Raw genomic sequence first — 24,737 nt, forward strand, 5'->3', positions numbered from 1 at the left:
ATTCAATATATACAGTAACTATGAGATGTTAAAAGCCAATTTATTTTTACAGTGGGGAAAAAAATGTTTTGATACATTCAACAGGTTTGCAGACACATGCAGTGATCCACTCCTCTATAATGATCTTCTCCAGATCTTTTAGATTTTGTGGCTGTTGCTACGCAACACAATGTTTCAGCTACCTGAGACTGGCTTGGTCACTCACGGACCTTGAAAAGCTTCTTACACAGTCACTCCCTAGTTGTCCTGGCTGTGTGGTTCTGGTCACTGTCAAATTGGAAGACCCAGCCATAACCAATCTTCGTTGCTTTTACTGAGGGAAGAAGGTTGTTGCCCAAAATCTCACAACAAATGGTCCAATCAATCCTCGAAACCATCCAGTCTTCCGGTCCCCTTTGCAGAAAAGCACTCCTAAAGCATGATGTTTCAACTCCCATGTTTCACAGTTGGTGTTGTAAAACAAGTGGAATTTATATCAAAAAGTTTTATGTTGGTCACATCTGACCACATGACCTTCTCCCATGCCGTCTCTGGATCATCCAGATGATCATATGCAAACTTACAATGGGCCTGGACATTTGTTGGGTTGAGCAGGAGGACCTTGCACGATTTTAATGAGGATGTAATGTGTTAACAATGGTAACCTTTGAGCCTGTGGTTACAGCTCTCTCCAAGTGCTTGACCAGGTCCTGTGTCCTCGAGTAGTTCTAGGCTGATCCCTCATTGTCCTCATGATCATTGATACTTCACAAGGTCCAACCTTGCTTGTAGCCCCAAACCATGTGATATTTCTTACATTTTCTAAAAACTGCAGAAAAGTTGTTACCTTCTTACCAAACTGCTTGCATGTTGTCATGTAGCCCATCCTAGCCTTCTGCAGGTCTAGGACAAAAGTTCAAACTATCTTTGTGTCAACTCAGATATAATCACTGGTTTAACAGAGAACAAAGAAAGGGCTTTAAAGTGATTTTTCACTAGTGCTGGGTGATATGGATAAAAAAAAATCTCTTTTTTAATTTATTGAATGATTATAATAATTATCACAATGCAGTTTAAAATGACAAGTCTGCATTCTAACATATCTGTTTCTATACAAACACATTAAAGTACTAAAATATGATAAGATGTATTTCTGAATTTGTCATGAACTAAACACTGAATTCCATTAAGAATTAAAGGACTCCATAGATTAATAAGGCACCGCCTATTAAATGTGATTTTACTATCACTGTATACTATTATTGCCGGCAGGCACAGTCAGAGCCCACAAGAAAGAGAGAAAGAGGTGAGGAGGACCCCTGTCTGCAGGTACATTTTCAACAACCAAACTTGATGGTCAGGCTTTGAGGGAGATACAAAGTCTAACTTGTAGTGAAAGAGCTCTAGAAGGTGTGTTGACCGTAGGTGAGCTTTCCAGCCCCAGTAAAGCTCAGAGGTACCCTGGAACCAGTGGCGGATGCTGGTCTTTCAAGGAGGAGAAGCTCAATTTCAAGAACGCTGATATGCTCATTTCGCTGTCAAACAAAAAGGTATTCAGCCTCAGACAGATCATCCAATCATAATGTAGAAGCTGAGCATCCGGACCATCCGAGGCCAGCCCACTGCCCCATAGACCCCCAGAGATACTGAGCCTCCGATGGGCGGGACAAAGCCCAGCATTTTTGCTTCGCTATTGAACTCACTGTTTAAAGCACTGTGAAGCTGCAGGAATGAGTGAGAGGAAAGCCGGGTCGTTAACAGTGATAAGAAGCTGATTCTGAACAAAAGTTGAGCGCGTTGTAGCGCATATTTAGTCAATGACATGAACACACAACAGTTTATATTTGACCACTTATTTTTTGACATTTTAGGGGATGCTGAGCTTCCCTTGCAGTCTTAGAGAAATCCCCACTGCCTGGAACTATTTAGTGTGATTGTGCTCCTGGTTCATGGTGAGTTCAATTTTCTTGTTCTGATGCACTTAACATGACTGTTTTTACAGTATGTTTATTTCCACTAAAATAAATTATCTATTGGGGCTGCTCAGTTAGGGCTGGTGAGTTTTTTTCACCAGTAGTGCATTCCCAGTTATTCTTTATAATTACTCATCAAAAGAAACATTCTGTTCAGTGAAACTGAACATTGTTTTTATTTTTTAACAATTCAATTAAAAATAGCATATAATAAATATCTCTGAGTTTGAATGAAAACACAACAAAAAGTTTTTTTCAGTACAATAGAACATTCAATGTTTTTGTGAACATTCATTGTTTTTTTAAGTGTATAAAAATCTAATTGTTACTCATTTCAAAATAATTCTGTTTTGTAAAATAATGTTTCTTAAAAAGGTTTAAGATTATATAAAAACAGTCCTTCCTGTAGCCAAAGGGATGAAGATATGGAGTTAAAATTTCACCAGTATCATGGACTGAGGCATAAAGTTCAGACGTTTGCTCCTACTGTATCTGTCTTTATGACAGTGGCTGGTATTTTGTCTTTGCAGGAGTTTTAGCAGAACAATCATTTTTGCTCCAATACAGGCTAACTGGGTTTCAGAAAGCTGATTCTGATTCTGCATACAGATAGGAGGTGGATCTGCTGATCCACTGGTGCACTCAGAATGCACTACATCTGGTTCTTAGGAAACACCCCTTCCCAGGACCTGAGGTGATCCTCACACATAGACATTGTTCAGAAGAAGGTCTAACAGAGACTGTACTTCCTGCGGCAACTCAGGGAGCACAACCCTCCACGGGAGCTGCTGATCATCTTCTGCACCGTCATCATTCAGTCTGTTTTGTTTTCATCCATCACTGTGAGGTTTGGCACATCTAGAAAACAGGACAGGTCCAGACTGCAACGAACAATTAGGTCTGCAGAGTGGATCATCAGGGCTGACCTTCCCTCCAGGACTTGTACAGGTCTACGGCCAGAAAAAAACATGTAACATCTCTGCAGAGCCCACACATCCTGGACACAAACTGTTTTACCCGCAGGACAGTACTACACAGCACTCGTACTCGTACTCGTTGTCTTCCGCTTTATTCGGGACCGGGTCACGGGGGCAGCAGACTCAGCAGAGACACCCAGACGTCCCTCTCTCCAGACACCTCCTCCAGCTCCTCTGAGGGGAGCCCAAGGCGTTCCCAGGCCAGCCGAGAGACATAGTCCCTCCAGCGTGTCCTGGGCTGTCCACTGTGCCTCCTCCCGGTGGGACATGCATCCGGTATAGATACCCGAGCCACCTCAACTGGCTCCTCTCAATGTGCAGGAGCAGCGGCTCTACTCCGAGCCCCTCCCGGATGGCCAAGCTCCTCACCCTATCTCTAAGGGAGTGCCCGGTCACCCTATGGAGGAAGCTCATTTCAGCCGCTTGTATCCGGGATCTCGTTCTTTCAGTCATGACCCAAAAGTCATGGCCGGGCCAAGCCCGAACGAGTGGGCCCACCACCTGCAGGGGGAACCGTGAGGGACTGGTGCAAAGAGGATTGGGCGGCGGACGAAGGTGGAGACCTCAGCGGCCCGATCCCCGGATGCTCAGGCTGGCTCTAGGGATGTGGAATGTCACCTCTACTACAGAACACTACAGACAAAAAGGAGCCATCATAGAGACAGTGTTTTTATACGTAGTGGTTGCTGTGTGATTTTGATGTTGATATATGACATGAGCAAATTCCTTGTTTGTGCACAAAAACAAGGTGCACTTACATATTCTCCACTTTCTCTCTTATATTGCGTCTGTAAGAAGTACACGTAGGCTTAATGCGTTTTTAGCCAAAATATCCAAAGATGTGTCTCAGATGTCTCAATTTCTCATAATGATAAGAACGACTTAAAGAATCTGTGATATAGTATCAGCGTACCTTGTGAATCAAGGAGACATGATCTGATTGCTCAGAACAGATATTTAAAAGCAGGTGTGAATTGTTGTTGTTCTACTTACAATTGGATCAGCCCAGACACGTGTTATAAGCAGGTCTGAACAGGACCAGAGATTCATCAGATCACTTCCACAAATGAGCAAATTACACATTTACCATGTTGTGGAAGTCATAGGGGGAAGTGGAAGTTCCTGTTGTCAGTTACATAGTTTTTTGGATTTTCTGGAGCCAATGTCAAAATTTAAATAAATTTCCAATCTACAGAAATTTCGATTAATCTAATTTAACCTGTTTAAACTGTTTCCTATATGCAAAGAGAAAAACCAAACATAAATGCAGTTTGTGACTTTTCTCAATTTAACGTCAAGATCCAAAGCTCCTAAATAAAATATGCATGTGTGCTTTTCATTTTTTATGTGATGTTCCTGCTTTAACGAAGAAATAAAGCTTGTTTAGCCAGATTCTCTCCACCTCAGAGCTTTAGGAACATATGGAGTCTCTGCACGTTTGAGGTTGATGAGCACACACCAGACAGAACTCCCCTTGGTGTTATCACAGAAACATCATAACCTCAGCTGGCCTTGAGCCCTGTTCTGCATGATCACCATGGGACCCAGCTTATTCATTCTGATTAGCCTTGCTTCACTTTGTGTCTGAGCTGGGCCACTTACACGCATCCTTTTTCTATCACAAAGAAGCAAGTAAATCCATAAGCTGTGACTCAGGATAATGTGATTTTTATCTATCTTAAAGGAAATATGAAAATCTTCAAATGATGTTGATGGAAACCATGGTAACACTTTCAGAGAAGCAGACAATATCAAAAAAGGTAGAGCATCAGGAATTCTGAGAACTTTGCTGAGAATTGTACTGAGTTACTATGATAATGCAGAGGCAGCAGAAAAAGTAAGTAGGATAGGTGAAGGGACATAATTAGGGTTTTCACTTCTTTCTGTCTGTTCTATCTCCCAATCATTTTCATAGTCCTCAGGTGGAGGGCAGAGGGCGTTACTACAAATGTTAAGGCAATTTAGGAAGCATAAGAAGGAATTCTTACTGATTAAGCTGTACTTGTAGCACCAGCTGGAGGTCACCTGATGAGAGCACAATTTCGCCTCTGGCAGGATACTCGTCCTGTTGTAAAAAGAATAGGGGAGAAGTTAGGCACACTGACACAACCAAAATCTTTACACTACAGTTAACACTGAAACAAGGTGCAGCTGAGCGGTTATACCATCTGACTTATAAATTAGGAAAGATCTATTTTTCATACATTTCAAAGTTCTTAAAGGAGGCGTTCTGTAAAGTAAGGTGTACTTTTTCATCACAATCGGCACTGTTGTAATACACATAATAAAAATAATTAATCCTCTCCTTAAAGAATAACATTCACTTTTCTACAAGTACTCATACCTCTTCAACTTTTTCACATCTTGTTATGTTACAGCCACAAACTTCAATGTGTTTCATCGGGCTCCAATGTGATAAGACTCACTAAAGGTAGCACATGGTTGTGAATTTAAAGGAGAAAGATAAGCAGTTTTCAATATCTTCACCAATAAAGTCAGAGGCAACTATAAACAAAATGGGTTTTCACCGTGGATTTAAAAAAAAAAAAAAAAGAAACTCAGGGATTCAGTATTTTTGCAGTTTTTTAGAAGTTTGTTCCAGATTACTGGAGCATAAGAATTTAATGCTTCTTATCCATGTTTGGTTCTGATTCTGGGGATGCAGAGTAGACTTGAACCACAGGATCTGAGTGGTCCGGAAGGGTAAGAAAATAACATTTGCTGCTTTTCCTTCAAACCCCCTTAATAAAATCTAGTGGAAACAACTGCTTTCAGAAGTTGCCAAATTATTAAAAAGGTCTTCCTTTATGGAGTTTCACCTTAACCTAAAGCTGTTCTTTGTGCATCAGCGTTTGTTAGATAATATTACAGAGCAAATAGCAACATGAAGCCCAAGGAAGTAGTGGAGAAATTTAAGACATTCAGGTATTTAAAAACAATTACCCACATTCTGAACATCCATCTGTCACCCATGGGAAGACAATGTCACAGCTGTAAACCTACTTTGTAACAGCTATATACCAAAACTGAATTAATATGGCAGGCAAAGAAACAATTAATCGGACAATCAGCAAAGAGGACCATGGTAACTCTGTAGGAGCAGCAGAGATTTACAGCTCGGGTAGGAGAATCTGTTGACAGGATAACCATCTGTCCTGGCAAAAAAGAGTCATTGTTGAAAGAAGGCAACAAGAAGTCTTGTTTGAGGTTTGCAACAGCAACACAGGGGACACAATCATGTGAAAGAATGGTCTCTGGTTAGGTGAGGCCAGAACTGACCGTTGTTTGCATGCAAAACACTTTGTAGAGGAAAACTAATATGGCAAAATCACCCAGAACTAGGGCTGCACAATCTGTCACAAATAGATCATCATCACAGTCTCAGTGTGTGCAATATCCTTATTGCAAAGGACTGTTTAGAGTGCAGTAATTGTTGGCTAATATATTCTATGTTATGACCTGTGTTATGAACTTGCGTTTTACATGTTAATGTAATATTTTGCCAGTTGGTCAGAGTCTTACAGCAGCTGAGTCTCACACCAGACATAATGACATAAAGGTCTCGGAGAGATGGAAGCACAGATGAGAAGGAGAGGAAGGAAGAAAAATGGGCATATACCGCAGCTGATATCGTCATAGCAAAATTATGCTAAACATACAGCTAGAGCTTCAGTGGAATAGTTGAGTTTAATGCCTATGTTACAATGATCCATCCAAAGTTCAAACATAATCCATTTGAGAATATGAGGCAAAACTTGAAAACTAATGTTTACAGATGCTCTCCGTCCAATTTGATTTAGCTTGAGTTATTAAGCAAAAAAGGGCAAAACTAGGTAGGTGAAAGAAGGGACCAATTCTGACCATTTATTATATTTATTTAATCCCTGAAACCTGAACAATGTTCTGATTTTCCATGTGAAGAACGCATTTTGGCAGTTACTGGTGCATAAAGAGTGTAGCACAATAGGATTGTTGGATAGCATTTATTCAAAGTAAATCTCTCACAGTAATAATTATGAAGTGGCAAAAACAGAATAAGTGCATCCTGTGTGAAGTATGAATATACTGAAAAAATTTTGTTGGGTGATGATAGGAGGAACACCTGTGGTGAGTTGGATCCGCTGGAGGAGGAGAAAGCCGGACAGACTCGGCAGGCCCAAGCGCATAGTGAGGGTCTGCTGGGAACGCCTGGCGGAGCCCTCGGCCAGGGATGTATTCAACTCCCACCTCCGGGAGAGCTTCGACCAGATCCCGGGGGATGTTGGAGACATAGACTCAGAGTGGACCATGTTCTCTGCATCTATTGTCGATGCTGCTGCCCATAGCTGCGGCCGTAAGGTCTGCGGTGCCTGTCGTGGCGGCAATCCCAGAACCCGGTGGTGGACACCGGCAGTAAGGGATGCTGTTAAGCTGAAGAAGGAGTCCTATCGGCTGTGGTTGGCTTGTGGGACTCCTGAGGCGGCTGACGGGTACCGTGAGGCCAAGCGTGCTGCGGCCCGGGCTGTGGCAGAGGCAAAAACTCGGGCCTGGGAAGAGTTCGGTGAGGCCATGGAGAAGGACTACCGGTTGGCCTCGAAGCGATTCTGGCAAACCGTCCGACGCCTCAGGAGGGGGAAGCAGTGCTCTGCCAACACTGTGGAACACTGGACCAGCTCTATACCCTCTACAGGGTGCTCGAGGGTTCATGGGAGTTTGCCCAACCGGTTCACATGTGTTTTGTGGACCTGGAGAAGGCATTCGACTGTGTCCCTCGTGATGCCCTGTGGGGGGTGCTCCAGGAGTATGGAATCGGGGGCCCTTTATTAGGGGCCATCCGGTCCCTGTACGAGCGGAGCAGGAGTTTGGTCCGCATTGCCGGCACTAAGTCGGACCTGTTCCCAGTGCATGTTGGACTCCGGCAGGGCTGCCCTTTGTCGCCGGTCCTGTTCATAACTTTTATGGACAGGATTTCTAGACGCAGCCAAGGGCCGGAGGGGGTCTGGTTTGGGGACCAGTGGATTTCGTCTCTTCTTTTTGCGGATGACGTGGTCCTGCTGGCCCCCTCTAGCCAAGACCTACAGCATGCGCTGTGGCGGTTCGCAGCCGAGTGTGAAGCGGCTGGGATGAGGATCAGCTCCTCCAAGTCCGAGGCCATGGTACTCGACCGGAAAAGGGTGGCTTGTCCTCTTCAGGTTGGAGGGGAGTTCCTGCCTCAAGTGGAGGAGTTTAAGTATCTCGGGGTCTTGTTCACGAGTGAGGGAAGAATGGAGCGGGAGATCGACAGACGGATCGGTGCAGCTGCCACAGTAATGGGGGCGCTGTGCTGGTCCATTGTGGTGAAGAGAGAGCTGAGCCGAAAAGCAAAGCTCTCAATTTACTGGTCGGTCTACGTTCCTACCCTCACCTATGGCCATGAACTTTGGGTCATGACCGAAAGAACGAGATCACGGATACAAGCGGCTGAAATGAGCTTCCTCCGTAGGGTGGCCGGGCACTCCCTTAGAGATAGGGTGAGGAGCTCGGCCATCCGGGAGGGGCTCGGAGTAGAGCCGCTGCTCCTCCACATCGAGAGGAGCCAGTTGAGGTGGCTCGGGCTTCTATACCGGATGCCTCCTGGACGCCTTCCTCGGGAGGTGTTCCAGGCACGTCCCACCGGGAGGAGGCCCAGGGGACGGCCCAGGACACGCTGGAGGGACTATGTCTCTCGGCTGGCCTGGGAACGCCTTGGGCTCCCCCTGGAGGAACTGGAGGAGGTGTCTGGAGAGAGGGACGTCTGGGCGTCTCTGCTGAGTCTGCTGCCCCCGCGACCCGGTCCTGGATAAGCGGAAGACGACGAACGAACAAACGAATTTTGTTGGGACTCTGCAAAATGTGATAATGAACTTACACATTGCTCATAGTTGTAAAACAGTAGAATGTCATAGTAAAGCAACAACTATTAAACTAAGCTGACTACAGATCCATGCACATTCCGCGCTGTACAATTTATCTACATTGTCTCTTTTTAAATAAATAAACTAAACTAAATGTCAGTCCAGAAAAGAACAAATCAGACATTCAGTAAAATGTAAACCATCAATGCAGGATATGACTATGTGCTCATGTTGCATCATGTTTAAATAGAAAAGTAGAGGTGCTTTGAAATATTCTTTTATCTATTAATTCACATGGGACTGGTGCTAAAAGCATTGTACGGTTGGATAAACTGCTCATTATTTGGGGTCTGTGGCCGCTAAGATATATATATATATTTCAATTCAGTTCATTATATAACGCCAATTCACAACACATGTCCTCTCAAGGCATTTTACAAATTTTATTAAATCGAGTCATTCAGATTTTAGGTTGGGTACATACATTCCAATTATTCCTAACTATCAAACAGCGCAGTCAGATTCAGTTTATTATTAAAATTGGTTATATATACAGTAGATATATAAACACGGGAAAACCAAAGAGCTGGTAGTAGATTTCTGCAGGTGCAGACCTACCACACTGACATCAGTGAACATCCAGGGAACTGACGTTGAGATACACTCTTATAAGTTCCTTGATGTTCACCGGGACAATAAACTCGACTGGAGTCATAACACCGATGCCCTTTACAGAAAAGGTCAAAACAGCCTCTACCTGCTAATGAGACTGAAGTCTTCTGGAGTGCCGGCGACACTCCTGAAGACCTTTTCAATTCTGTTGTGGCATCAGCCACCATCTATGGTGTAGATTGTTGTAGAAGCTGCTTATCTACAGCTGACAGGAAGGGGTTAGAAAAGCTCATCATTCGGGGGCATGTGTATCGATATAACAAGCTAAACCAGGCTAAACCAAGTACGTCCCGCTCACACAAGTCTGCTGTCTCTACCTGCTCTGTCCTGCTCCTTTGATATTTAGTTCCTGTTTTATTTTGCTGCAGCTTGCTGTCTCTCAGGTTGCTGCACTCTGACCAGACCTTCCCCACAGAGAAAACTCCATGCCCTCAATTGAATATAAGAACATGAAATAAAAAAAGCCCTCAAATGAAAACAGTTAAAAAATAAAAGTCCCTGAAATATGCAACGTAGCTTTACAAAATAAGTGTCAAAAAATAAAACACCATTATGAAATACATAAATAAATAAATCCGGTATAGATGCCCGAGCCACCTCAACTGGCTCCTCTCGATGTGGAGGAGCAGCTGCTCTACTCCAAGCCCCTCCCGGATGGCCGAGCTCCTCACCCTATCTCTAAGGGAGTGCCCGGCCACCCTACAGAGGAAACTCATTTCAGCCGCTTGTATCCGGGATCTCGTTCTTTTGGTCATGACCCAAAGTTCATGGCCATAGGTGAGGGTAGGAACGTAGACCGACCGGTAAATTGAGAGCTTTGCTTTTCGGCTCAGCTCTCTCTTCACCACAACGGACCGGCACAGCGCCCCCATTGCTGTGGCAGCCGCACCGATCCGTCTGTCAATCTCCCGCTCCATTCTTCCCTCACTCGTGAACAAGACCCCGAGATCGACATCGAGGCTCGGGCTTCTATACCGGATGCCTCCTGGACGCCTTCCTCGAGAGGTGTTCCAGGCACGTTCCACCGGGAGGAGGCCCAGGGGACGGCCCAGGACACGCTGGAGGGACTATGTCTCTCGGCTGGCCTGGGAACGCCTTGGGCTCCCCCTGGAGGAGCTGGAGGAGGTGTCTGGAGAGAGGGATGTCTGGGCGTCTCTGCTGAGTCTGCTGCCCCCGCGACCCAGTTCCGGATAAGCGGAAGACGACGAGTACGAGAGTAAATAAATCTTGAAGTGAATAAGTAAATCTGGAAGTAAATAAAAAAATAAAACCATACAAATACAAAATAAGCTAAAAATTTATTATTTTATATTTAATTTGTTTTATTTCATGGGGGGGTTAGTTTGTTGGATGGGATATTTATTAATAATTTATTAATGAAAGTATTTATTTAATTTTGAATGAAGAGGCTCTCCATAATATGTCAATCTATCCATCCACTGCGTATGCCAACATATCTATAGACTGAATACATCCATTGGCAAAATCAAACCAAAATCTCCAGTCAGTTCTGTACTGCCACATTTTAAAATGCTGGAACATATTAATCCACTCCAATCCAATTCAATCTAATCAATCAATATATTAATCAATAAATCAATCAATGCATCCATCCATCCATGGCAGCTTCAACACAATGGAAACTTCAACACTGAACATTAAAAAGCAACTCATTTATTCCATCTGGTGACTACCATTTAGGACATTTCATTTTTAAGCATCAGACTAAAATACTCAGTATCAAGTTAGTCAAAACTGCCTTAGGTGTCACGGAGTGACATTTTTGGACTTTGTCATTGGGGTACACCCAAAGCAACAGCACTGCTGACAACTCCTAAGTTAGTTGGATGGTACCAGCATCTGTTTAGGCTGCTATCTGTGGACCAACAGGTTTGGTCGTTTCCTGTTTACATAGCACTGACCGGTTTCTAGCTTGGTACCAGAGCCCTTTAGCAGCTAGCTGTGGCTACAGAACCCTCTTTTAGTCTGAGCGAAAGCAACAAACCCGTTTGCTCTATTAGCTAAGCAAATCTTTAGGACTTGCTTTTCACTTCATTCCTTAGTTTGAAGATTCCCTATGCTTTTGTTCTGTACTTTGGTATTTCATATCTATTCATTTTCTGCCCTGAGTTGCAGTCTTTAATTCAGGGTACTGTCTGTAGATCTTAGTTACTGTCTTTTAAAAATCTTTCTTTAGGTCTGTTTTTTATTGCTTTACTGTTGCTCCTGTTTCTGTTTCTTTGCCAACTTTGTGGTTTGAATCTTGATTATTTTATTATGGTGGTGGCAGGACACTGGGCTCCTGGACAGAGCATTGGGGAGTCTAATGGCAAATTTAGAAGCCCACTCTCATCAGTAATGGTTAGCCACTGAGAATCTGTAGCAAGGATAGATATGCTGCCTCATGCCTAGGTTACAACCCTCATCATGACAGCTGGGTCATGCTAGCATGGGGTGATCTTCTGGCATACTGCTGCATGCCAGGTTGTTTTCTGGGGCCTGGCGAAACTGTTCATACCATTGAACCTTTTTGCTATTTATCATTTGAGTTGGGCTGCATTGCATTGAGGCAGTGGTTCCAAACAACATTTCTGGTTCACAAGTACATAAGCTAATATGGTTATATTCAAAATATGCAAATGTAACTACCAAAGTAATAGATTCTGTACAATTAAAATTTTGCACACCACTGTGATCTGTGACCACAGATGGAGAAACATAGCTGCCAGGCTAGCATCTAAATCACCATGTCTGAATTTTCTTCCAGCTCCAAAAGTTAACTTTGTTACTTTGCCTCCTGGCAAGGGGTCTCCATTTTCCTTTTTACTTCACTGATTCTCCTAATACTCCCAGGCTAACATCACTCATCTTTCTTCAAAATGATGGTTTAGAGATTCTTCTGATTTTGTTGTGCCTTGTCTGTACATTTGGTGATCAAACAGCTTCCAAACCCTCACATTCCCTGGCTTAATTGCATCGTCTTTTACAGCAGCTGTTGGTGTTTGTGCTCTAACTACTTTGGCCTGTGACTGCAGATCTGGGGGTAATGGTTAATTAACCTAAATTCTCATCCAGCATTCCTTGGTGCTCTAATAGGCAGAAGATTTACATTTGAATAAAGAATCAAGGATATATGAATGCTGTAGTGACATGTAACACTGTAACACAGAAATACTTTTGGCCTACAGCAGGGGATGCACCATGACAAGTGAAAGAATTACTCGAAAAAAGGCTGAAAAACATTTCCCTTAGGGATGAAGAAAAAAGACGCTTAGAGACACGGTAATTGACACTGAAAGGTAAACAGAGTTAGAAAAGTCTACTCTGTCGTGAGAAACCACAGAGGGAGAAACAGAAATGCAGAAGAACATCTGTTAGAAGCGGTCATGTCAGAGAGACGTTTCTACTTAGAATTATAGAGAAGCATAGGGGCCTTCCCTGCTGGAGTAATGCAGAGCTGGTGTACACTGTGCCAGACAGGGCTTATTAGATGGATTAATGCTCACATAATTTGAATGCTAAGAATATGATGAGAGCCTGGACAACCCTCTGTTTCTCCATACAGGAAGGGGCAATAATACAGGCTAAACCTACAACAATATGTGCACACTCTTCAAATGTTTGATATGACTATAGAGTAACACACTGACAATAAGTCAGACTGTTATAACATAAAATCGGCTTCATCTTACAATCTGCAATTACATTCTGGATATCTATGAGTTTTGACTAGTCACAACTACATTTTGACTATCTGGAATGGCAATTTAAGATATCCACATTTACATTCTGACTAGTAAGAAGAACAATTCAAGATATTTTCAATCACATTTAAAAAAATCAAAATGTCTTTCAAGTTATCTCAAATGACATCACTGGATTTATCATCTGAAGGGTCACATATCCATAATTACATTTAAGATATCTCAAACTCAATTATGACTAGTCAAAATTACATTTTTAGATATCTGAATTAAAGACATGTGTAAGGCCCCCTCGTACTGCCAATTAGCTGTCCAACTTGTTGCCTGCAGAATTTCAGGTGGCTGCAATGGCACGCTGGTTTGGAAAAGAATTGTCAGAAAATACCACAATATTAAAAGAGCTCAGCAGTATGGGATATGCGCAGAGCGCAAACTTTGTATTCTTGAAGACTGCTTAAGAAAATTGGAATTAACTCTCTTCCCCCATATTATATCTTTCTGTGACCACTGTATATTGTGACTCAAGGAGCCGTAACTTGGCTTTAAAGAAGATGTTACGCCAAAAGTCACACTAACAGTGAGGTATAGAGGGTGGCAGCGACACACAATCAAAATTTAAAATATAACTCACATGTAGGCAATGTCTATTTATTGAAGTATGTTTTCCAGTTAAAATGTGCATGTTCTGTTGATATTGCAGACCATTGCCAAGCAAATGCAAGTACGGCTAAAATGTCTTATAAACGTGCCAACAAAATCTCAAGTAAATCTGGGATGTTTTGACTAAACAGAACAGAAAATACAAAAGGTAGTCTAGATGAAATCTGAAATGTAATTTCCACTGGCCGAATCTTAGTTTCAGATATCTAAAAATACCTTTAACATATCTTGAATATTGAGGTCCTTTAAAATATCTTTGATTGGAATTATGACTAGTCAGAACAAAAAGTGAGATATCTCACATTTACTTTATAACTTTATAATTTATTGTTGATATCTAAAATATACATCTCAGATAGGAATTTATTATAGATATCTTGATTTAAAGCCTCCATATGACTTAACAATAAATCTGTCAGGATATCTTAATGAAATAAATGCCTAGTCATAAATACATTTCAGATATCTGGAATGTCAGTGTGGTGAAGCCACTTTTATGCTAAAACGGCATGCCAAAGGGACATAAACCTTTTCCTTTTAGGGGATCTAGGGATCTGTTACCATGAGTCAGGAAATTCTCTGTTGGTGAAAGTTAATATTTTCTAGTTCAATGACTAAATTCTACTCAAAGCTGCTACTTCACACAAATGACTTTTATTAAAAAACATTACACCAAAAACAGCAGATTTCTGTAACATTTACAGTTTAGGCAGAACATAGGAGAGTAAATAGGAAGGGAGAAGTTAATCAAGCTTATTTTAACGCAGCTGGGAAGTACAACTGCACCTTTGAAATTACCTTTAAATCCAGGTTCAAATAATTTGCACGCCTCCCATTTTCACATGCAGCTAATAGTACGGGCTGCTAACACTACCACAAGGTGTCAATAATGCACCAAGTTATTAGTCAAACACCAGCACACGTTTCTAGACTGGGATGTTTTTTCTTCAACACGTCACCTGCACATCCAGGAGTAAAGATCTCACCATTATTTTGTACACATACAGATATTTATTAGGGATTGGCAATTGTTATTTTGGAAAGAGAGTCACTGAGGAAAGAATTTTAGTGATTTATTGTGATAATAATTGATAATGTTTGCAAACGTCTAAAACAGATATTAAGATTGTAATTTTTATGTTTTTTCCTGATACAATTACAACACTTTATGTTACTAGTGTACTGTATTAGCCTATTTGACAATGAGTAAGATTTTCTTTATAGCAGTTTTTGTGTTTGTGTGGCTCTAGCTATATGCATTGACAGATGTATTCCTAAAATCGAATGATGAAGGTAGTGCATTTTTAAATATTTTAAGTACCATTTTTATCAAATGCCACAAAATAGCATGATAAAAATTTAAGGCCATTTTGCCCATCCCTAGTTTTGAAATAGTTGTAAATGCACTGCCACATTTACAACGGCCAGTAGAAGGCACAAGTTGCGTAAGAAGATAGTATCATTACATAGGTTCTAGAGCATATGACAGTAAAGGAAAACAGTAAGTGAGAGTCAGCAGACAGAGAGGAAGCCTCATAGCTTTAGATTGCCGAGGGCAATTATTTTGGAGCTCTGCACGTAGCTGGCCTCAGTGTTACAGAGGAAACCCAGGAGGAACCGTCTGTCACCAGCGCTAGTTCAAGTTCTCACTAAGCTGGGGTCCATTCAACTGGAGCTTTTCAAAAGTAGATTTATTTACAATGGTTATGTTGGGAACAACACTTAATCAGGCTCTGTTCACGATGGCTGGCTTCTAGGTAATTCTTATTTATTTTATGTCACGTCCTGGATTGTTTTAAAGATTCAAAGCACTTCAAATAATGTGTGTGATGACAGTCTACCTGATAGAAATATAGGAGGCGTATTCACGTCATTACAATGATGTGGTATACAATACAATGATCAGCACTGAGCTATAATTGAGCTCAATGCATCAGGTAGATGGCTACATTTGATTTGATGCAAACATTGTAGAACAGGCACGAGCCGACAAACGTTTTATTTTAAGTCAGGCTTGAGTCGCTGATGTCATTCACAAAGTTTGGTTTGGTTTACTTTAATTCACACAATTACCTCAGTGTGTAGACAACGTCTCTCTGTGACTGTCACAGTACTGTTGCCATGGTCATTTGTACAAGTGGTGGGTGCCCTATACTACTTTACATATGTATTTATGGGCGGGGACCAGGCGGTTCAAGCACCACGTGCAGTTCTGCCCATTTCACTGCAAATTGGGATGTATGGGGTACATGTGCGGTGACATGTCTATGCATGGTTTTGTAACATCTGAAGTTTTTTGTGCACCGCAAGTTTTAGAATTTTCCCCAAATGCCAACTTTTAGTATGAAAGTTGCACACTCTTTTGCACATGAGGCCCCTGGTCTGGCTTCTTTAATGCCAACAATGAATCATTCTTCATAATTAATTTTCAACTCCGCTCAATTCCCACTCTAAGAGTGGAACACCTCCTGGATTTCCCCGGAATCCTCAATGGATCAAGCTACTTAAGTTCCCAGCTGTAAATAAACTGTTGAACTTTTCATTGTCTCCTGAGTATTTCAGCATGTGGGTCAGAAAATAACTGAAAGCCATGACAAACTTGTCATTGTTAAACAAACAATTACCCAAACATTGGTAATATATTTTTTACTTTGTGTTAATGGCAAATACAGACCCAAGATAGTAAGGAGATTATTTACCTTCTGGAAAAGAATGTTTATTATTTCTGTGTCATGGTTTTATCAGCAAATACTCACCTGACGACATTTGCTGTTTCAACAATATAACAACTTTTAGTTTCTTAATTACTTTACAAGGACATCCTAACCCCTTGACTCAGTTCCATATCTGCTGGGTTTAAAGGCTTAGTTACAACAGCTATGGGCTGACTTCCCACACAGGAGAGGGTAGAATAGCTGCATGATGCTTTTCTGCACGAAATAACTGGTTGGATACAGGCCTCAGTTGGTACCAAACCCTACTGACGTGGGGCTGTCATTGTACCAGCAATGGCAAGCTTTCAATTTGATCTGACCATTTAATTATTACAATACAAGAATATGACTTTCAACATGTGCAGTTAAATTTCATATCTGACACTCTGGATGCTTGACTTTTTTGTCAGTAAGAGTATGTTAAAAAAATGCTTGATGCAGAGGTAGGTTCTTATGCAATGCAGCTGAAAGTCATGGTCACCAAAAGACTCTGGCTCTTTGAAGCACTTCACTCCCCTGTCTCATCACCATCTATCTCAACAAATTAATACAACTAGAAAAACAATATTTCCTGTCACCTTTAAAACAACAAAAATCTGATTTTGTTTTTACTTTATCATACAAAAATTTTTGCATGTGTGGGCTGGGATGCTACGATATTTGTCACTACAACAAAAATAGTTTTAAAGAGGATGTTTGCAGTCTCAACAATGAAATGAAACAAAATTCAAAATGTTTCAAACTTTCATCATACATCAAAATCTTTAGGTGTGTAAGGTCTGTTACTTTGCCATCCAAGTGTGTCTGAATGATGACATGGTCATGCGAAAAACTTTCCCACTGCATTTCGGTGATATGGAATGGGCTTATTTGCTCCTCTTAGTACCAGTAGTCCACTCTATTGGCACAACACCCGCTGTAAAGGAAGTGAAAGATTTCTTTGGGTGTCATCATTCTGCAAAGGACGTGCTTCTGCACTGACTACACCTGAAATCACAACAGAATTGGACTACTTTTTTATTTTTTTACCAAGCTCAAAAAAGTTCATAATTGCATAAGTTTGGAATCCTAAAATAAAAAGGTAAATAAAATGTGGAAAATGTGATCAGTGCCATTAGCAACTAATGCTGTGTGTGTCAGGACCAATGAATACAAATACATAAAAGGTAGAAGAAGGATTGATCTTCCAGTTGCAGTGATACAGGGGTTGGACAATGAAACTGAAACACCTGTCATTTTAGTGTGGGTAGTCTTCATTGATTGTACATTGCACCAGTAAGAGCATAGTGTGATAGTTCAATTAGCAGGGTAGGAGCACAGTTTTGCTCAAAATATTGAAATGCACACAACATTATGTGTGACATACCAGAGTTCAAAAGAGGACAAATTGTTGGTGCACGTCTTGCTGGCACATCTGTGACCAAGACAGCAAGTCTTTATGATGTGTCAAGAGCCACAGTATCCAGGGTAATGTCAGCATACCACCAAGAAGGACAAACCACATCAAACAGGATTAACCGTGGACGCAAGAGGAAGCTGTCTGAAAGGGATGTTCGGGTGCTAACCCGGATTGTATCCAAAAAACATAAAACCACGGCTGCCCAAATCACGGCAGAATTAAATGTGAACCTCAACTCTCCTGTTTCCACCAGAACGGTCCGTCTGGAGCTCCACAGGGTCAATATACACGGCTGGGCTGCTATAGCCAAACCTTTGGTCACTCATGCCAATGCCAAACGTCGGCTTCAATGGTGCAAGGAGAGCAAATCTTGCGCTGTGGACAATGTGAAACATGTATTGTTCTCTGATGAGTCCACCTTTACTGTTTTCCCCACATCCGAGAGAGTTACGGTGTGGAGAAGCCCCAAAGAAGCATACCACCCAGACTGTTGCATGCCCAGAGTGAAGCATGGGGGTGGATCAGTGATGGTTTGGGCTGCCATATCATGGCATTCCCTTGGCCCAATACTTGTGCTAGATGGGCGCATCACTGCCAAGGACTACTGAACCATTCTTGAGGACCATGTGCATCCAATGGTTCAAACATTGTATCCTGAAGGCGGTGCCGTGTATCAGGATGACAATGCACCAATACACACAGCAAGACTGGTGAAAGATTGGTTTGATGAACATGAAAGTGAAGTTGAACATCTCCCATGGCCTGCACAGTCACCAGATCTAAATATTATTGAGCCACTTTGGGGTGTTTTGGAGGAGTGAGTCAGGAAACGTTTTCCTCCACCAGTATCACGTAGTGACCTGGCCACTATCCTGCAAGAAGAATGGCTTAAAATCCCTCTGACCACTGTGCAGGACTTGTATATGTCATTCCCAAGACGAATTGACGCTGTATTGGCTGCAAAAGGAGGCCCTACACCATACTAATAAATTATTGTGGTCTAAAACCAGGTGTTTCAGTTTCATTGTCCAACCCCTGTAAATCCTCATGTATCATGCACTTCTTCCTAGCTTTGTCGCAAAAAGTGACTAAAACTCGGTTATGAAATCATTGGAAGGGCTACAAGTGACTATAGTGCAGTTTCTCCAGTTAATCATTAAAGCAACATGAAGGTGCAGGAAAGGTTTGAGTGGATGAAGCTTTGGAGGGAGAGGCAATCACTTTAAAAACTTAAAGAGAGCCTGGAGTGTGGGGATGGAGGGATGCTGAAAGCTTGAGTGCTGAAGGTTGGGCAAATCAGGATGAAACTTCTTTGTTGCAGTGGAAGAAAGTGCATTGAAGAACTTCATTCTGTGGTATTGTGAAAGCTTAATGACATTAAGGGTTTCTATCATTATCTCTACCAAAGCTGCCATAATGAAACAGGTCTGATTCTGAATGGCATCACAAAGATGAGATGAAGGCTGAGAGCAGATGGGGATGGGCATATGCAGTAAGGTATTTATTACTGTTCCCAGCAAACCATAGCAAAGTCAAAGTGGGATTTCAGGGAAGTTCAGTAAGACCCATCATCTCCACTTTAGTGTCTATGTATGTGTAATGCTGAAGAAAAGTCCCTCAGTGTAACACAGATACACATTTAAATAAAGTTGTGTGCGTGAGCAACAGGATAAACATTGTTCTGATAAACTCATTCTTTATACAATGAAACTTAATGTTACAGGTAATGTAGTAAATTCAGTTTTCTGCTTTAGAACTTGATGTGAAGAAATACTTAAACTGTTTGCATTATACAACTTCTTAAAGGGTTATCTCAGCTCCTTATGCAGAAGAAAAGTCTATGTCTAGAGAAAACAACATATTACCCAACAAACGTCCATCTGATCCTTTATGAGTCAACAGCTGTGTGTGCTCTGGTTTCAGCTTGTTTGGGAAGTGTTTTGATGTGTGCCACGGTCTTCTGGCTCTGATGCTGCCTCGTGCTGAGACAGACATGGCATTCAGGCTAATCACATACATCAAAGAATCCATATCCATTCTATGAACTGATCAATTGTACATTTGACAAATAACAAGCAAACATTATTAGCATCACAAAATGCTGCTTTGTGAATTTGCATAAGAATGAAAAAATTAATCTTTATTAACACAGTCAATCATTCTATGTGTTTTTTTATTTACAGGGACGATAACAAAATCTCAGCCAATGTACAGCTACAGAGTGATTGAAGATACTTGTCAGTACCATAATCAGAACATGCCTGTGGGACCATGGCATCTGTATGAAGCCTACAAGTCCTACTGTGGAAATAGCGAACATAGACTGCAGACGTTGAAGTTCATATTGACTGACCAAAACAGACATTGAGGAGCATTTTACAAACCAATGAAAGCAAAATTATCTTTTATTTAGCTTTTTCATATTATTTTGTTTAAATTGGAACGTTTTAACACAGTTTAAATGACTTGTGCATGTTTATTAAAGGCTTAATTTATTTGATTAATTTTATATTATGTATGTTTTTTTATTGGAAGACAACCCAGTTATATCCTTCCTCTGTTGTTTCTGCTCTTTGGGTGTTTGTTCCTTCTTGTCTAAAGAACTAGTCTGAGAACCATTTTGGGGTCACATGTGCACAGCTCAGCAGCCCAACCCTTCACTAAGACAAAGGAAATAGCTTGAATAACATTCAATATAGACACATATAGTTTAGCCCCAAACTACTGGTAGATTTGCAGTAGGTTTAAAAAGATCTGTTAATTTGACTTACATTTTTCTAGTGACTGGAAGTGATTATTGTTTTAGAGAATCTGTGAATTAGGGTGATGGCAAGGAGGCCTTCCAACCTTTGCCTTAGAACTAATTGCCACAGATAAATCAATAAACAATACCAGAGTAAAGACGCAAAAAGCTGCTCAGCAATTATAGGGAGGGTTTGATTGACGTAATGCCAATGCAGATTTTTGCATTGATAATTGAGAAAGTTTGAAATAATTTTTGACATGCCGTTTTTAATCAGATGAAAATAATAATAAATAATAATACTAACTAAAAACTGATCAAAACTGATCCACCATTTACATGTCCACCTTTTTAAAACAGCTCTCAAAATTGCTGTTAACTAAAACAATTTGCTAAGTTCTTTCAATGAAATGGGTTTGAATATCATACATTTTACAGATTCCAAATAAAGTAGTTCTCTCAGGTTTTTACATTGTATGAATATGTCAGTTCCCATTTCAGTAATAAAATCCATTGTACAGTACTGTTCTCAGACAAGTACTGCCCTCAACTTCAAGACTCAATCACAAAACAATTTATGCTCCAAAACCAGTGAGTCAAAAGTCTTCATTCATTTAAAGTAATATCCATATAAATCAAATGCATTAGAGCCAATAGGGCATTTTCATGCCTCATCCGCTCATTAATCCATTCTATTTGTGGCTCAGCATGCAGTATTTTACTGGGCTTCTTCACAGCATGATGTATATTTTAAGGCAAATGAAAATCCTTCTTTGCAACATTAATGGCAGTGAGAAAACAATCCCATCTTCAAAGGGGCAACAAATATGCCCAATTAGAGGCATTCAAACACTCTAGAAACAGAGAGCTACAATTTTAGTCTCCTGCAACTCCTACTATTTATTCAAGCTGCAGAAATTCTGCACACTTTCTACAACCTTATCTTCTGTTTGGGTACCCAACTGTTTGATCACCAGGGGAGAAAAAATTTCAATCCATTCCTTCAGGGTAATCTGTCAGCAAAATAAATAAGTCAAGCTTAGCATCATAGATTTCTCTTCAGCTGTTTGAAATGCTTAAAGGTTTTATGTCACAACAATGCACTTCTTTTAAGGCTTTGTGTTATTTTGACCTAAAAATACGATGTTGATATCAGTTAAACAGTTGATTTAATTGGTTTTGAAAAAAAAAATTTACAAAAACATGACAGGGAAACGAAAATAGCAAAATACTTGCCTAAGGTCGCCAACAGTGGGCAGAGTAGTGGGGAGAATACCACCCAGCTTGAATATCAGCAGCATAATGGCTTTTTGCCAGAAAAAAGAGCAACATGGAAACCTACAGCCAGGATACTGCAAGGGTTTCTTTTGGAGGGGTTATTACGATGTTAATGCTTAATGACACATGAAGGGTTCTATGAGCAACAACATTGGGAAGTTTGACCTTACTGAGAAGCTGACTGAGCAGCCAACACCTGGCCATTGTCATGGGAGATGAAATAATGGATGTGCACAAGTCTAGCAAATACATCCATTCCCTGTGGTATTTTTATGTTTAGAGATTCATTATTATTTAATTGATCATTTTATCGAAGAATTCTAATGCAAACAAACAACATCCTAAACTCTCTGGGATGAGGAAATGGTGCAGGGTTCAGTGCCCTGTGTCCCTTACTATACCTCTTTGACCTGAAGGCTGAAGCTTCTGTGCTTCACTGGCCACCTACCTCTCTGTCAGGCATATGGCTGCTCTGAGGGGGATGGCTGGTGTCTGTCTGCCCGGAGCTGCTGAAGCCTTCAGAAGCTGTGTCTACCTGTTCTTTGCTGCTCTTGGGCGCTGAATGTTGTAAGCTTTCTACCCTTCTCACTATTCTAACAATATCGCACCGCCAGGTGTACACCAACACATTTAATTCGACATGCACGCTCATCTACACACACTCAACACAAACACACTTATATACAAAGGTGTTGATATTTTATTTAGGTGTATCAAAATCAAAACAGCAATAAATACTGTATAACATTAACATAACTGGAATATTTAAAATATAATTTTAGTAGTGGTAGGAATAATTTTGAATCAAATTAAATTAGGAATTGCATAATATAAATTTGTGTCTTAAAAATCTATGTTGTGATGAAATTGTTATATTTTTATGTAGCATTATCATATTAAGACAACGTCACATTATAACATACTTATGTGCAACATACAGGGGTTGGACAATGAAACTGAAACACCTGGTTTTAGACCACAATAATTTATTAGTATGGTGTAGGGCCTCCTTTTGCGGCCAATACAGCGTCAATTCGTCTTGGGAATGACATATACAAGTCCTGCACAGTGGTCAGAGGGATTTTAAGGCATTCTTCTTGCAGGATAGTGGCCAGGTCACTACGTGATACTGGTGGAGGAAAACGTTTCATGACTCGCTCCTCCAAAACACCCCAAAGTGGCTCAATAATATTTAGATCTGGTGACTGTGCAGGCCATGGGAGATGTTCAACTTCACTTTCATGTTCATCAAACCAATCCTTCACCAGTCTTGCTGTGTGTATTGGTGCATTGTCATCCTGATACTTGGCACCGCCTTCAGGATACAATGTTTGAACCATTGGATGCATATGGTCCTAAAGAATGGTTCGGTAGTCCTTGGCAGTGACGCTCCCATCTAGCACAAGTATTGGGCCATGGGAATGTGTTGAAGCCATCTCTGCTTCCCCGGGTCCGTTGATTTGGTTACAGGTTTCAAAGAGTGAAATAAACACAAGTACAATCTACTTATGTTCGCCTCTGCAGAGTGAGAGATGGAGTGCCAAGCTGCTGCAAACCCATCTCTAATCAACTCTTGCTTTCAGCTCATTTTATTCAGTTTCAAGGGTGTGTTCAACATATAGATTATGTCACACATGTATAACATAACAGTCCCTTAGGTCCAAATTAGGAATACTTCTGATTATAACATGCAACTTGTCCTCCCCTGTCTCTGGCCTTCCCTGTCCTCTTCTAATTTATGACCTTGCACTCTCTATGCTTCTCACTCCCTATGTTTTCACTCCCCTAGGCCCCTTCTATGCTTCACTCCCTAAGCCTGACCCCCCTATTTCCACACATTCCAGTTACACACATAAATAGTTTATATTACACACATAAATAGTTTATATTATACAAATGCCATGATATGGCAGCCCAAACCAGAGTGAAGCACCCCCATGCTTCACTCTGGGCATGCAACAGTCTGGGTGGTACGGTTCTTTGGGGCTTCTCCACACCGTAACTCTCCCGGATGTGGGGAAAACAGTAAAGGTGGACTCATCAGAGAACAATACATGTTTTACATTGTCCACAGCCCAAGATGTGCTCTCCTTGCACCATTGAAACCGACATTTGGCATTGGCATGAGTGACCAAAGGTTTGGCTATAGCAGCCCAGCCATGTATATTGACCCTGTGGAGCTCCCGACGGACAGTTCTGGTGGAAACAGGAGAGTTGAGGTGCACATTTAATTCTGCCATGATTTGGGCAGCCGTGGTTTTTTGTTTTTTGGATACAATCCGGGTTAGCACCCGAACATCCCTTTCAGACAGCTTCCTCTTGCGTCCACAGTTAATCCTGTTAGATGTGGTTCATCTTTCTTGGTGGTATGCTGACATTACCCTGGATACTGTGGCTCTTGATACATCACAAAGACTTGCTGACCAATTTTCATTAGAAGAAAATCACTGAAAGGCTTTAAAGAAGGATCTAGGAGGGTGCTGAGGCCTTTGGGGGTTAGATCAAGCAGGAAGTAATGACTGCTGATGTGGCACAGGAGTCAGGTGAGCTGTTATCTAGGGCAGCCAGGTTCATTTCACAAATACTGACATCAAGGCTAGTAAAAGTAAGACATTAAGCCCCAATACTGCTTTTGGAGGCTCAAAGAAGTGAATCTCTGCTTTTATTCCAATCACTTCATTTTTTGTTTTCAGAAAAGACAAATATAACCTCCAGCTCATCCACAATCCTCAAGAAACAACAGGCACTGATAGGTAATTACACTCACCCACCTCCTACCACCCACA

The 24,737-nt window shown here is 41.3% G+C and overlaps 1 protein-coding gene across 1 annotated transcript in view; it reads right to left on the reverse strand.

Annotated features, from left to right (window-relative positions):
• Nucleotides 1–24,737, reverse strand: part of adam19a (ADAM metallopeptidase domain 19a) — a 254,128-nt gene that overhangs the window by 148,218 nt on the left and 81,173 nt on the right. Inside the window, exon 3 of the mRNA XM_047385681.1 lies at nt 4,918–4,994. Coding sequence (XP_047241637.1) covers nt 4,918–4,994 — 77 coding nt within the window. The remainder of the gene's footprint in view (nt 1–4,917; nt 4,995–24,737) is intronic.

This window comes from Girardinichthys multiradiatus, chromosome 14 (genome assembly GCF_021462225.1).
Source record: "Girardinichthys multiradiatus isolate DD_20200921_A chromosome 14, DD_fGirMul_XY1, whole genome shotgun sequence".
In the NCBI taxonomy this organism is placed as follows: domain Eukaryota; kingdom Metazoa; phylum Chordata; class Actinopteri; order Cyprinodontiformes; family Goodeidae; genus Girardinichthys; species Girardinichthys multiradiatus.